We start from the raw sequence: 13,650 nt of genomic DNA on the forward strand, positions 1-13,650 counted from the left end.
TGGACCTACGTATAAATACCTGAACTATTTAAACCTATTCAGCTTTCATATTATTAAAACCTCTGTGGTTTAAGAAACATGTGTGAAAGGCATTCTACAAACTTGAAGCAAGGCCCAGCTCCTTGCTGGGAAGCCGTCAGTGGGAATGAAACCCAATACCATTTTTTTCATAAAATGGACATCTTGTATTATACTTATAACATAAGGAAGTATCCCATGGGTTTCTTTTGGCCTTGGCTTTCATGCCTCTAGCTGATGTTTCATAATCTTTCCAGTCAGCGTAAAGATGAAATTTCATATCCCAGAAAACAATCACATTTTCATTCAGGCAAAAAAGCAATTTCCCTGTCAGGCTAAAATGTGCACAATTCTGTTAACCTTGACACAGAACTCGTTGGGTCAGGTGTGAATTTTTCTTAGGTTTATATCTTGGGGAGAGCCAATGGCATTTATAATGTGAGCATATTAAAATTACTAAAGGGGTTGTTTCTTGCCACCACCTACCAATTTTAAAAAACATATTCCTATTAACTATAATTTAGTTTTGTAATTTGTTCCAGAGATTTTAAATCCACAGTCAGTAGCAGGCATCATATATGCAACGACTGGCAGTTATGTATTAGTGTGGTGTCATTATTATTCTCATTATAGTGAATTATATTCTTGCAAGAATTAAATAATACTGATTCAGAAACATACTATCATTAGAATTAAAAGCAAGCTGTGAGCTACAAACTATAGTAAAGGATGCAATGTTAATTTTTGGAATTTGGTTTTATCTTCTTTTTCCAACCTTCCCTCTGGTGGTTGTGATCACTTCCTCACATCCTATGTCTAAGTTTCTAGTTTACCATACCACTGTAAAAAAAAAAAAAAGGAAGATATTTGTGCAAAAAGGGGGGGGGTAAATAAGTTAGTCAAATGATCACCATTAAGAATGCTGCTAAAAACCCCTATATTTTCCTTGGTGGTTTTTTACAATAGTCCAAGCAAATTAAAATATAGCTCATTTAAGCACGAAGGGACAAATGGGGATTTCACCTAGAACAAGAAGGCACATCAACCTGTTCTCAGGAAAAGGGGTTTTGGCCTCACAGTATCTAACAGCAGATAATGGAGGGCAGGGCAGGGTAATAGAGAGTTAACATTAGGTCTGCTACATGTCTGGATAATCCTACACAGAAATTAAGGGATAATGATTACTTTAATGTGTCTCTGCTGCATGATGTTGAAGGCAGGAAGCATGATGTGATGTCAAGCTGGCAGGAGAGGTGGAGGGTCTTAATATATTCCTAGTCATACTTCAGATGCATATGAAGTGGGGCCAGGATGGGGAAAATGTCTCTACAAAATGCAATATTCTGAATCACGTGGCACAGGAAAGCCAATGTGCCCTCCAGCTATTCTTGGGACTACAACTCCCATCATCTCTGGCCATTACTGACTGGGACAAATGGGAGCTGGCATGCAACACTGTTTCTAGACAAGTTTTTTTGGCATTAAAAGTGTTGTGAAGTCAGGTAATAAGAGGAGAGAGGGCCTTCTATGGATTAATACCTGGTTAAGGAGCAGGAAGCCAACAGCAGGAATGGACAGTTCTCCCCATGGAAGTAGCCTATAGAAAGCAAAGTTCCCCAAAGATCAGTGTTGGGACCTGTGCTTAGTTTGCAGATGATACCATTTTCCCCCATTGTGGTTAAATAAAAAGTGACCTCTCTCAACTGGGTGAATGGGAAGCAAAGAGGTAAATGCAATTAAATGTTAGCAACAGTAAAGTGATAAACATCAGGGCAATAAAGTACTTCAAATAAAAGGTAAAAGGTAAAGGACCCCTAGACGGTTAAGTCCAGTCAAAGGCGACTCTGGGGTTGTGGTGCTCATCTCGCTTTCAGGCCGAGGGAACCGGTGTTTGTTCACAGAGTTTTCCGGATCATGAGGCCAGCATGGCTAAACCGCTTCTGGTGCACAGAACAATGAGACAGAAGCCAGAGGTTGAGCGCACGGAAACACCATTTACCTTCCTGCCGCAGCGGTACCTATTTATCTACTTGCACTTTGATGTGCTTTCGAGCTGGTAGGTTGGCAAGGAGCTGGGACAGAGCAACGGGAGCTCACCCCATTGTGGGGATTTGAACCGCCAACCTTCTGATCAGCAAGCCTAAGAGGCTCAGTGGCTTCACATAGCACAGAGTTAAACAACAGAATTCACTCTCACAAGATGTAATGGTGATAGCTGCCGATTTGGATGGCTTTAAAAGAGGGTTAGACCAATTCATGGAGGATATGTGATTGTATATTTAGTAAAAAATACAAATTAATATGACATTTTGAACATGACAACAGGAGGCTATGGCAAATGTCATTACGGTAAAATATACCAAGAATTAATGTCAGGATAAGAGTAGGCCATTGGTTTCAGTTGTATGAACACAGGAAGCTGTCTTATAATGAGTCAGACCATTCACTCATCTAGCTCAGTACTGTCTACACCGAATGGCAGTGGCTCTCCAATGCCACAAGCAAGTGTCACTCCCGGCACTACCTGGAATTTGGAACCTTCTGCAGGCAAGAAAGATGCTCTATCATTGAGCTCTGAAACCCTCTGCAGTGCTAAAAAAAAAACCTCCATTGCAGGAGTTTTTCTACTAATACTAATCATCACACAAATGTATTCATATATGTGTGTCTTCTGGTTCATAATAAAATTTCCATAATGATACAGGACTAAAATAAGAAATCTATTCAGCTAGATTTCTAATCCTGGTTAAACGCCTAGTGAATCTGCAGTTCTATCTGCTGCTTTGCCTTCACAAAATCTGTTTCATCTGGGACAACTTCAGATGAAAGCTACAAAGCACCCCTCCTTGAGCAATCAAAACAACTTTTCAGGTGGTTTCTTCTGCATCCGTCCCCTGCAGGGGAGATGCAAGGGAATGTTGACAGCCCCTCTCATATTAGAAGTGGTCAAAAGAATGTTACTAAAGGCTGCTGCCTTCAGATGGGAACCCATCTGCTATGTGTCCTATGCAATTTAGTCTTAATGATTTATTTAGGCAGATGGAATCAGAATTATAATCTCTCCACTTTAGCATGAGGTAACCCATATCAAGCATAAAATAAAATCTAGGAAATGATGGGATACTGTTGACCATGTGTAGATTCAGAAACACACACAAGGACACACAGAATTTCTAAGCCATTGAAAAATCTGCATTTATACAATAGAGCCACTCTGCAGCGTGCTACACCAATTTTAAAAATGAATATGTAATAATAGATTGCTCTGTTAAATCATCTTAAATAATTTTAAAACACTCTGTGTACTGAAAAGAAAGAAAAGTTTCCCAGTATGGGGTAGAAATACACCTCTTGACAATATGTACCACTCATACATTTGACAACATCAGCACTCAAGCCCACAGTGGGTCCTCAAACTGGTGAACTGAAAAATGCTAGGAGGAGATTCATTGCCAACCCAGACAGAAGTGGGCAAAGGAAATAACAGCAGAAATCAACTCCATCAGATACAGATGCTTCTTTACACTTTTTCGGTAGGATTCACCTAATGAGCTCCAATTCCTCTTAATGGGGCTTGTGCAGAAGAAATGCCTACTTGTTTGTCCCAATGGGATATGTGTCCTTAGCTGCATGGGCTGGTTGTGTCCTGAATATTTAAATCATGAGCTGATACCATGTTTATTCAAAAGGAAGTAAAACATTTTTCTAAAAATCACAGATTCTGTCCCACAAGGCATATACTGATCAAAGGATAAACATTTTTGCAAAGCCACATCTCTGCATTACTTCTGCAACCTTTTATACATGGCAGCTGGCATCAAGAGAGAAAACTCATTAACATGCTAATGATGCGTCCCATTTAAAATTCTAGCCCTGATTATTATGTGATTAAATCTCTTCCCTTGACTTCTGCTTCCTTCTATCTAAGTAACAGTAAGTAAGGCATCAACAATAGAAAAGCAGAAAGACCTGTCTGTCAGTCTCACTCATACATTTATTTGCAACCATTTTAAATAGTGAGAGGCAGCTCTCCTCTTAAACACAAATTTGGAGGAAGTCTTCTGGACACCTGCAATTAACCTTATTATTTTAACAGAACCATTTACCTTTCCCTGTTTATAAAGTTGGGTTACAATAGAATGTTTGTAGTGGTACTGGAAACTACAGGAAATAAGGAGACTCTCATTGAGTTTGCATGGCAAAATCTTGAGATGCTGAATATCATGCAGAATTACTCTTAAAACCTCACTGGTCAGGGGGTTATTCATTTTATGAACTCTACTAATGTAGGTCATGCTTAGAGATGGTGACAGGCTCAAGACTGCTAATTGACCTTTATAAAGTTGACTGGGGATTTGAACCAAGGTCTCCCCAATCCAAGTTCAACATATCCATGGTTCTACAATCTTTAGAACATCTATTCTACACCTAAACTTGCTTCAAAAAAATAAACCTGCTAATGTTGCTTATTATTTTGTGAAAGACTTGTTAAAATGACATTTTTAAAAAAACATTTTTTCCAACAATTAGAACAAATTAAATAATATATCTAATGTGTTCTTTGGTCTCTTTTGCATGGATGTTCTAAATTAGATTTCCGAAGTATGTCTATCTGAAGCTTTTATCATTTAACACTGGTGGTTTTTAAATAGTGCTTTTTGCTATTTCTGTTTCATACAATAATTCACCAATCCACCCAGTGTGAGATTTATTTAAAAGAAAGGGGAATCGCCCTGCAATAGTGTTTAGTGGAGAGTGGCCCCCAGGGTGAAATATATGAGGGCTTATACCCACAACCATTTTCCTAAAAAACAAACATATTTTGGCAGCTACTTTATGGCAGAAATGTGGCACTTGCTGTCAGGAACAGATTCATCAGTGAATATTTCGTATGTGATATACAGGCAAATAGATACATGATAAATGTACAGTGGTACCTTGGTTCTCAAACGCCTTAGTTTTCAAATGCCGAAAACCCGGAAGTAAGTGTTCCGGTTTTCAAACATTTTTCGGAAGCCGAACATTCGATGCGGCTGTTGGCTATTGTTTCTGGGGCACCAGCACCAATCAGAAGCTGCGCCTTGGTTTTTGAACATTTCAGAAGTCAAACGGACTTCCGGAATGGATTTTTAAAAAAATTATCATTTACAATACTGTCTTATTTATTTTATAGTACAGTACATTGATTGTTGCTTTCATTTTATGGATTAATGGTCTCATCAGATAGTAAAATTCATGTTAAATTGCTGTTTTAGGGGTTGTTTTTGAAAGTCTGGAACAGATTAATCCATTTTGCATTACTTTCTATGGGAAAGCATGCCTTGGTTTTGGAACGCTTTGGTTCTGGAACTGACTTCCAGAACAGATTACGTTTGAGAACCAACCACTGTATTTACAACACACCATTTAACACATAACTCTACCTGTGCCAAGAAATGGCAGCCAAAAATCATGTGTGTGGAGGGGAATAGTGATATGCACACCCCTTCCTCCAGCAGAGCCAGTTGTCACCCCTTGCTATTTCTGGTGGTTGTTTAAATTTTTAGTATTATCTAATTCCCACTTTGCTTGGCCTCATGGCCTAGTTTTGACATTCAAAACTTTTAAAATCTCTATTCCTCCTAGTATATTTGTGATGCTAATATTCATGGTAATTTATCCCATCCTTTAATTTATTTCAGTACATGTTCCTCAATATTGCTTATAATTATTCCAAAAAAAAGACACACAGGCACAAAAGACTCTGGAGAGTGCCAGGATAATAATGTGGCCTTTCTATCAATATACAAAGATTGAACTTGCACGCTAGTTCCTTACATAATAAAGAAGAGATTCAAAATCTACTTTTTCCACTCTACAGATAGGTGTGCTGTGTCTAATAACAGCACTCAATAGCCCGCTCTGTGTATGAACATATTTTATTTTTTGTTCAAACTGGTGAAAGATCATCTTTGGTTTTCATGCTACAAACCAATTTTATTCATTAATCTTGATAGTTAGATCCTGCCAACAGTTTTGGCAGCAAGTTTGTGAATAATTATTCCTTTGATTATTCATTCAGATCAAGTTGAGTTCATTTCAGGTAGAAAGGGCTCTGATCCAGGGCCTGCTTTTGGCATAATAACCAAATGAGAGAAAGCATTTGATCCAATTCACTGAAATTTTCTATATTAGTGCCTTAGTAAATTTTAGCTTTCCAAATTGGTGTGAAGAAGACAAAAAATACGACATCTAGTGGTTGTGTAAATGGAACCCTCACAGGTTTTCTTTTGGAAAGAGGATACCAGGGCAGGCCTGACTTATCTTACACCCGGTGTTTGATCTGGTAACAGAACCTTTAGCTTGCATAAGCAGATAGTAAGGAAATAATGGTTTGGCTTAGTGTTACATGCAAACCAGGTCACTGAGACCACCATTTGGGGACATGAACACATGGTGATACTGGCACAGATGTTGCTCTCTTTCCCACAATGGTTTGCTCAATTAAAACAAATTAGAAGTTTCCATTATTTGGGGAGTTCTCTGGCTTCAGAATCAACTGGGGCAAAATTCACACCCTGATAAGGAAAACTAAGGGCGTCAGACAACTGCCAGTTATATGGGTCTCTTATCATATCTGAAATAGCATCTTTGAAATATTCATTTGTTGATATACAACTAAACAAACTAGATTAAACTAAAGAAGAGCATATTAAATTACAGTTTCCATTAACTGGGAGTGATTTGCATTTCTAGAGTTATACATTTATCCCAATATTTTTAATTGTAAAGGATACCAGTTTGGGTTGGACTTAGCACAATTGCCTTGATTAAATAGATAGGCAGCCTCAAGTCCATTACATTTTCTGATACATTTCTCAGCCTGCCAAATATTAACAGTTACGAAAGCTTAGCCACTCTTCCCTGTTTTGATCCTTCTACTCATGCTTATATCAGTGTATGAAAATATGCAGAGAGCCCACAGGCAAATCTTTTAGAATAATTTTGTTAGAGGGTGTATACAGATGCTATCACATCCATTTGGCACTCATAGTAAGTTTTACTCTTTGAATTGTGGAGATTTTATCAACTACCTGAGTCTGCAAAAAGGCAATGTATTTGAATGTGTTAATCTGGTCCCAATATAATCAGTGCTCAACCATCTACAAAATTTTGGAACCGAACCCACAGTATTTACGATGTATGCCTATACGTTTGATTAAGACTTTCAGACAACAAGAATAATTAAGCTATTACATACTGCCATTCCCTACCAATACTTCACTGGTTAAGCTGCAAGCCATCACCACTTTACTAGAATGTGCTCAAACTTACTAATAAATGTTTCCATTTTCATGACACAAACTTAAGAACCTTTAAAAAATTAGACAGAAGTGTTTGTTGCACCTATCAAATGTTTAACATAATAATATTAACTAATACTGCATCTAAATTTCAGTTAATTTGACATTGATCTTGATTTAATGTGATTGTGTTTTATATAATTCTTGGTCTTCTGGAAAGGTATTGGATCAATCTTGTAAATAAAATAAAATAAAACAAAACAAAATCCAGTGCAATCCTATGCATGTTTATTAAGCAGTAAGTTCAAGTGCATTCAGCAGGGCTTACACCTAGGAAAGTATCATAGGGTTGCCATATCTAGAAAAGCAAAAAAGAGGACAGCCTGAGCCACTGGTAGCCCAAGCCAGGAAAAGAGGCATGCAGGCGAGGGCATGTGTGAGGCCACTGCCGCGTGCAGAATATCCAAAGCCTGAGCCATTGTCAGCCCGAGCGAAGGCAGGACCCCAGCTCCAACCTAATCTTCCATGCAATGGCCTCATTCCGCCGCGGCACTTCTGCTTCCCAGGCACAGCACCCTCCTAAGTATGCATGTGTTCCCCCCCCCAAATGAACCAACCCCCCCAAAAAAAAACCCCAAACACAGACATTGCCTTTAAAATGTAAAAATCCTCCCGGGTGGGCATGTTGGCCCCCCCAAAAGAGAACATGTCCAGGTTTTCCTGGAGGTAAAGGTAAAGGGACCCCTGGCCATTAGGTCCAGTCATGACTGACTCTGGGGTTGCGGCACTCATCTCGCTTTATTGGCTGAGGGAGCCTGTGTACAGTCATGTGGCCAGCATGACTAAGCCGCTTCTGGTGAACCAGAGCAGCACACATAAACACCTTTTACCTCCCCACCAGAGAGGTACCTATTTATCTACTTGCACTCTGATGTGCTTTCGAACTGCTAGGTTGGCAGGAGCTGGGACCGAGCAATGGGCGCTCACCCCGTCGCGGGGATTCAAACCGCCAACCTTCTGATTGGCAAGCCCTAGGCTTTGTGGTTTAACCCACAGCGCCACTCATGTCCCTTCCTGGAGGTACAGCAACCCCAATATACAAGTATACCCACTTTCACCATAAGGGCCGAGGACAGATTACAGTAATATAAAAATATAATGTTAAAATCAGTTATAGCAATTTGCAATCAGCAGAGTAGGATGGGTCCTAACAACTGTAAACCTGGCATATGGCTAATATCACTAGGCAACAATAGGTGAATAACGAGCTCTCAGTCAACCCAAATATAATCCTTGCAAATGGGGTAACGCTGACCCACTATATGATTACTGTATGTATTATACAGACCATGTAAATGAAGCACACTGAGCGCTTCTATAAATGTAAAATATTACCCATATGATATACTGGCCAATTAAGAAAATATTTCAAGAAATATTCCCAACAACTAGGTCTTCCAGCTAAATATGTAGGGATGTTTTTCAATAATAATAATAATAATAATACACCCATTATAAAGAATTTTTGTTTTAAAAAGCAAATGGGGGATCAACAACATTAATATATATAACAATATTGCAAATAGCTTCATTTTAAAAAAAAATCCTTAAAAGGCACCATAGGTTTGTTTTCAACAAAATTTGTTACACCCATCATATGCTTAATTTAATCAGAGCTAAACAAATTACCATAGCCTAAAGAGAGACATGCAGTAGATAACAGAGTAAAATGGGGATCACTCATTTTAATTATTTATATTTGCTTGGAGGAATTTGTGCTCCACTGGGCTTTATTATCCAGGAGAACATATTCTCTGTAGTCACTGCTTGAGAATTACAAGAAATGTAAGGTTCATCTTAAGGGGGAGGGGGAAGCAACACATATTGTTGTGTGTTTTCTAATGCGGTTACACCCTAAACAAAGGATGACACTCTGATACAAGCAAACAATGATACAAGCCAGCATGCATGCTGTCAACCAAAATTTGCTAAGTTTTCTCCTTTTGGAAGGTGAATCCCTCAAAACAGTTTTATAAATTCCCCAGAGTTCAAACCCAAGTTTGGGAATGTAGCACTACAGTCTTTACAGGGAAAACTGAGCTGGTGTGTGTGGTTTCTTCCTGGAGGGGTTGAGGCAGGTGGGGATTCCAGCATCAAATCCCCAGACTGCATTTTAAATTTAGGGCAGTTTAAGAAAGCAGTTTGGAAGTTCAGATGGAGGTAAAATCTCAGAAAAAGGAGAACAGATCTGAGGACAGCACCCTTAGCAAAACGTTACAGAACATTATTATTTTCTTTTACAGAGACTACCGAGCAACAAGAACAGATCTATCAGTGATCTGACACTCACTTGAAAACCAAACTAATCTCCATGCTATATTCTGAAAGATGGTTATTGTAACAGTGGATCAACTTTTCAGTATCTTTACCTTTTTAAAATTATGTTTCTGTGCCGGGAACAGAAAGGAGGTTCTTTACATTTGTTTTTCTATTCATATTTCACCTCGTGTATTGAGAGGAAAATTATGTGTGCCTGCCTGCACATGTATTATTTATATGAAATGGAGCAGGAGCGTAAGAGGAAGAAGAGAAGACTGGCTGTGCACATGCATGCACAAGCCGAGAGGAAAGTCAGTTTGCAAATTCTGTGTGTATGTGTGTCTGAAACAGAGCTAGACAGCAAAAGGATGAAGAGGAGACTGGCTATACACACACACATGTAACCAAGAGGGCAGTCACTTTAAATAGCATGCTGTTTTCTCAGGGCGACCTCTCCTGACCCCTGCCTTTAGGACCTTGGGAAACCACCAATGAAAACCGCACAATGACACTCACACATTTTTATTATATGTAAGATTTAATAACTCACTGGCCACCATAGGTGCCAGCTCCAAGAGGCCAAGGCACTTTGGGGGGGGCAATGTTTTTTGAGGGGACCGGGCCGTCTCAATGATCAGAGAGTGCTCTGCTCTGCCCCCTGCCTCCTCGCAATGTTGTGTTGGGGCCACTCAATCATCTTGAGAATATGGTGCCTCTGCTGACCACTCTCACAAGTACGCTGTTGTGATGACGAATGGTTTTTGTGACAGCCACCCCAAGATCCCCTAAAAAAGTTTCTTCTAAACTTTTTTTTGTTTGTTTTGTTTTTCACCCACTTTTATGTTTCAGTGCCCGGAGAGCTGACCATGCGTTAATGCAGCCCTTAGGATGGTGCAACCAGTTCTGCCGCACTTGGCATTGAGCCTAAGGGCCGCCACAGGGCGTCACAACTGTGACATAGTGAATTGAGCAGAATGGGAGGGGAGAAGCAGGGTGGGGGGCAAATTTTGGCCTCACACAGGGCACTGATGAAATTTGAAGGACCATAGTCCACCCCTAACATTAAAAAAATGATGTCAGACCAATAAATGCTTATAACTTTTACACATCTATGGGACAAACTACACACAGCAATCATCATCAGCTTGAGTGCAAGCTGTTTGCTTCAAATATTTCCAGAGCAGGGTCCCAATCTGGGATGCAATTTGGATGTGTGTGGGGTTAACTTTTTGCTCCCCACAGCAACTCCAATTGGATCTTTTTTCCCCACTGCAAATTGCAGGTGTGGGCAGGGAAGGAAATCAGTATCAGAAGTTGGGAGGGGAGGCAAAAGGATTAAAGACCAGCACCACCACTGGTGAAAGAAAAGCTTGAACACAAACATAAACTATATGATAAACATCCAGTACAGTTTAGCCCAATGGCTAGCTCTTTCCTCTTTGGTACTGGCAACATCAGGGTCTTTTCCAGGGCGTCTTCTCTTCTCATGAGGTGGCCAAAGTATTGGAGCCTCAGCTTCAGGATCTGTCCTTCCAGTGAGCACTCAGGGCTGAATAGGCTGAGGTAGCCTATTCACTGGAAGGACAAATCCTGAAGCTGAGGCTCCAATACTTTGGCCACCTCATGAGAAGACTCCCTGGGAAAGACCCTGATGTTGGGAAAGACGGAGGGCACAAAGAGAAGGGGATGACAGAGGAAAAGATGGTTGGACAGTATTCGAAGCTACCAGCATGAGTTTGAGCAAACTGCAGGAGGCAGTGGAAGACAGGAGTGCCTGGCATGCTCTGGTCCATGGGGTCATGAAGCGTCGGACACGACTAAACAACTAAACAACAACAACCTTAGCCTATCTCTGGTTGGTTCAGGTGTGCCTACTTTCAGCCACCTTAGCCACATTGCTTGCCTCTCAGTTACCTGCTCTGGTGTGGGAGTCCTGTCAAAGCCAAGCCTGTGGTTTAAAATAAGCTCCGCTGACCAATGTCAACACATGAAAAATATTTCCTAGTTTCAATGTGATCAATAATAATCTCAACCATGTTTACCTTTTCAGGACAGTTCTAGTCACTAAACTGGCAAAATCCACCTTAATCTTTCAGGTAAATAAAGACTTATTGCTTTCAAAACATTACACATGCTGTGGATTACATCCTTACACAACATGCTTAGAAACCCAATGATGCTAGACAGCTTTCTTCCTGGGCTTGCGGGATCTTATATTTCCTATGGATTAAAACTGAAGCATGCACAATTCTATGTGCAGAGCACTATTAAATTATGCAGGAGCTATGAATGCAGAGACATTCTCACTGTCAGTTAGCAGGCTTTTCACCACAGGAGGCTATGCAAAAAATAAGCAAGAGGAAATCAACGCAAAGCCTGCTACATCATCAGCATACACAACGCCAGGGGGAAAAATACCCCTCAAGAATGACAAACTCCGAGGCTGACAGCACATTCAACCTAATATATATCAAATGGTCTGCCAGAATTGCCCATCAAAATAACTATTCTTATGTCATATAAATTAGATGGCTGCTCATCAGTTCAGGCAGGATACTGAATGACACACAGACCAGGAAATGCCAGGCTTCTGTCACCCCAACAGCTGGCCAACTGCTCCACTTACCAAAAGCAGACTCCCCTTGCGCCATTTCTTCCTTCAGTCTCTTGTAACCTTCTTTCATTCTCTCTAATTTTTGGACATTTTTGGCACTCAGCGTGAACCATTCGTTGAGAAGTCCCTCCAGTCGCTCTCTTTCAGCTGTTAACGACTTAATTTCTTCTACAAGGTCTCTAGCCGTACAGAAATTACCTCCTGTGGATTCATTGGAGGGGCATTAGAGAGACAGAGGAAGACAGAGAAGAAATAAATAATAGACACCCTCAAGGAGCTTACTAAAAGAAATTAATAGCTAATCGTTCATACAGGAGCTAAAACCTGAGCAGTGAAAATGAAAGAAAATTTGTAGTGAACACATTTTCCCTATGTCCACTGATTTCCATTTCCTCGTATCTATACTGCCCATATAAACAGTGGTAACCTACCGTAATTTGATTATTATTTTTTCATTCACATTACCAAACTGCTACTTAGGTTTTTTTAAAAGGTGATGGAATGCAGGGTAATGATCTGGTCAGTATGCAAATTTTTTTTTAGATTAACAAATAATTGCATGCTGACTGGATCATTACCCAGCAATCCATCACATCATTATGCTACAGCTAGCTATTTATATAGATATCTTCAAAAAACTGAAATGAAATCTCCCTTGCACATCATGTGGAGCATATATTATACACAAATAAATAAATCCTTAAAATTAGAGTCAATACATGCACATAGCTTCTACCACCCCCATCCCCAAATGAGCTGGCCTTCCTCTGTTTTCATTAGAGATGCATGGCAGACTAGCCTGGTGAAAGGAATCCTTTCCAGTTGCTATCTTTTTCCTTTGCTATACAAAACTCCACATGGTGTTTCTTTTAGTTACAGACTGGTTTCTCCAAAGCCAGCTGTTATACTTGTCACAAAGAACCTGTGTGTGCATGTTTTTCACATACAAACTTTAAATGTGATTTTCTGAGAGGTAGATCTCTTACATGGGCTGAGAATATGTCTAAAGAGTTCAGAACCTAGGAATTCACACCCAAAACAAAAACTCAGTTTAAATGGTATTTATTACAGTGGGGTGGGGAGAGGAATTTAATTACAAACTAATTAATACACTACAGCATATAAGCATGAATTCACGGGTTCATTTAACCCTAATACATTAACAACACTAAAGAGTAAAATGCATTCTTTAACGAGGAAAGATTGTGCTACTGTAAAAAAGGTGGAAGCATGACCATTTGACATGAAAACCTAAGAGGACAGAACAGAGATTCAAAGTTACCTTGCAGCTGTTAATTGATAGCAATCTTGTACTGAATGTAGGTGTGTTGGAGCCACAACCAGAAGTGAGGATCAGGAATTCTAACTGCAGAGGGCTGCTTCTGAAGATGGTTTGGAAATTTCAGCTGGTGCAGA

The 13,650-nt window shown here is 39.8% G+C and overlaps 1 protein-coding gene across 1 annotated transcript in view; it reads right to left on the reverse strand.

Moving 5' to 3' along the window:
- The window catches only part of DISC1 (DISC1 scaffold protein), a 153,637-nt gene that overhangs the window by 80,541 nt on the left and 59,446 nt on the right, over positions 1-13,650 (reverse strand). The window contains 1 exon segment of the mRNA XM_077925795.1: positions 12,247-12,435. Coding sequence (XP_077781921.1) covers positions 12,247-12,435 — 189 coding nt within the window.

Source organism: Podarcis muralis, chromosome 3, assembly GCF_964188315.1.
Source record: "Podarcis muralis chromosome 3, rPodMur119.hap1.1, whole genome shotgun sequence".
In the NCBI taxonomy this organism is placed as follows: Eukaryota; Metazoa; Chordata; class Lepidosauria; order Squamata; family Lacertidae; genus Podarcis; species Podarcis muralis.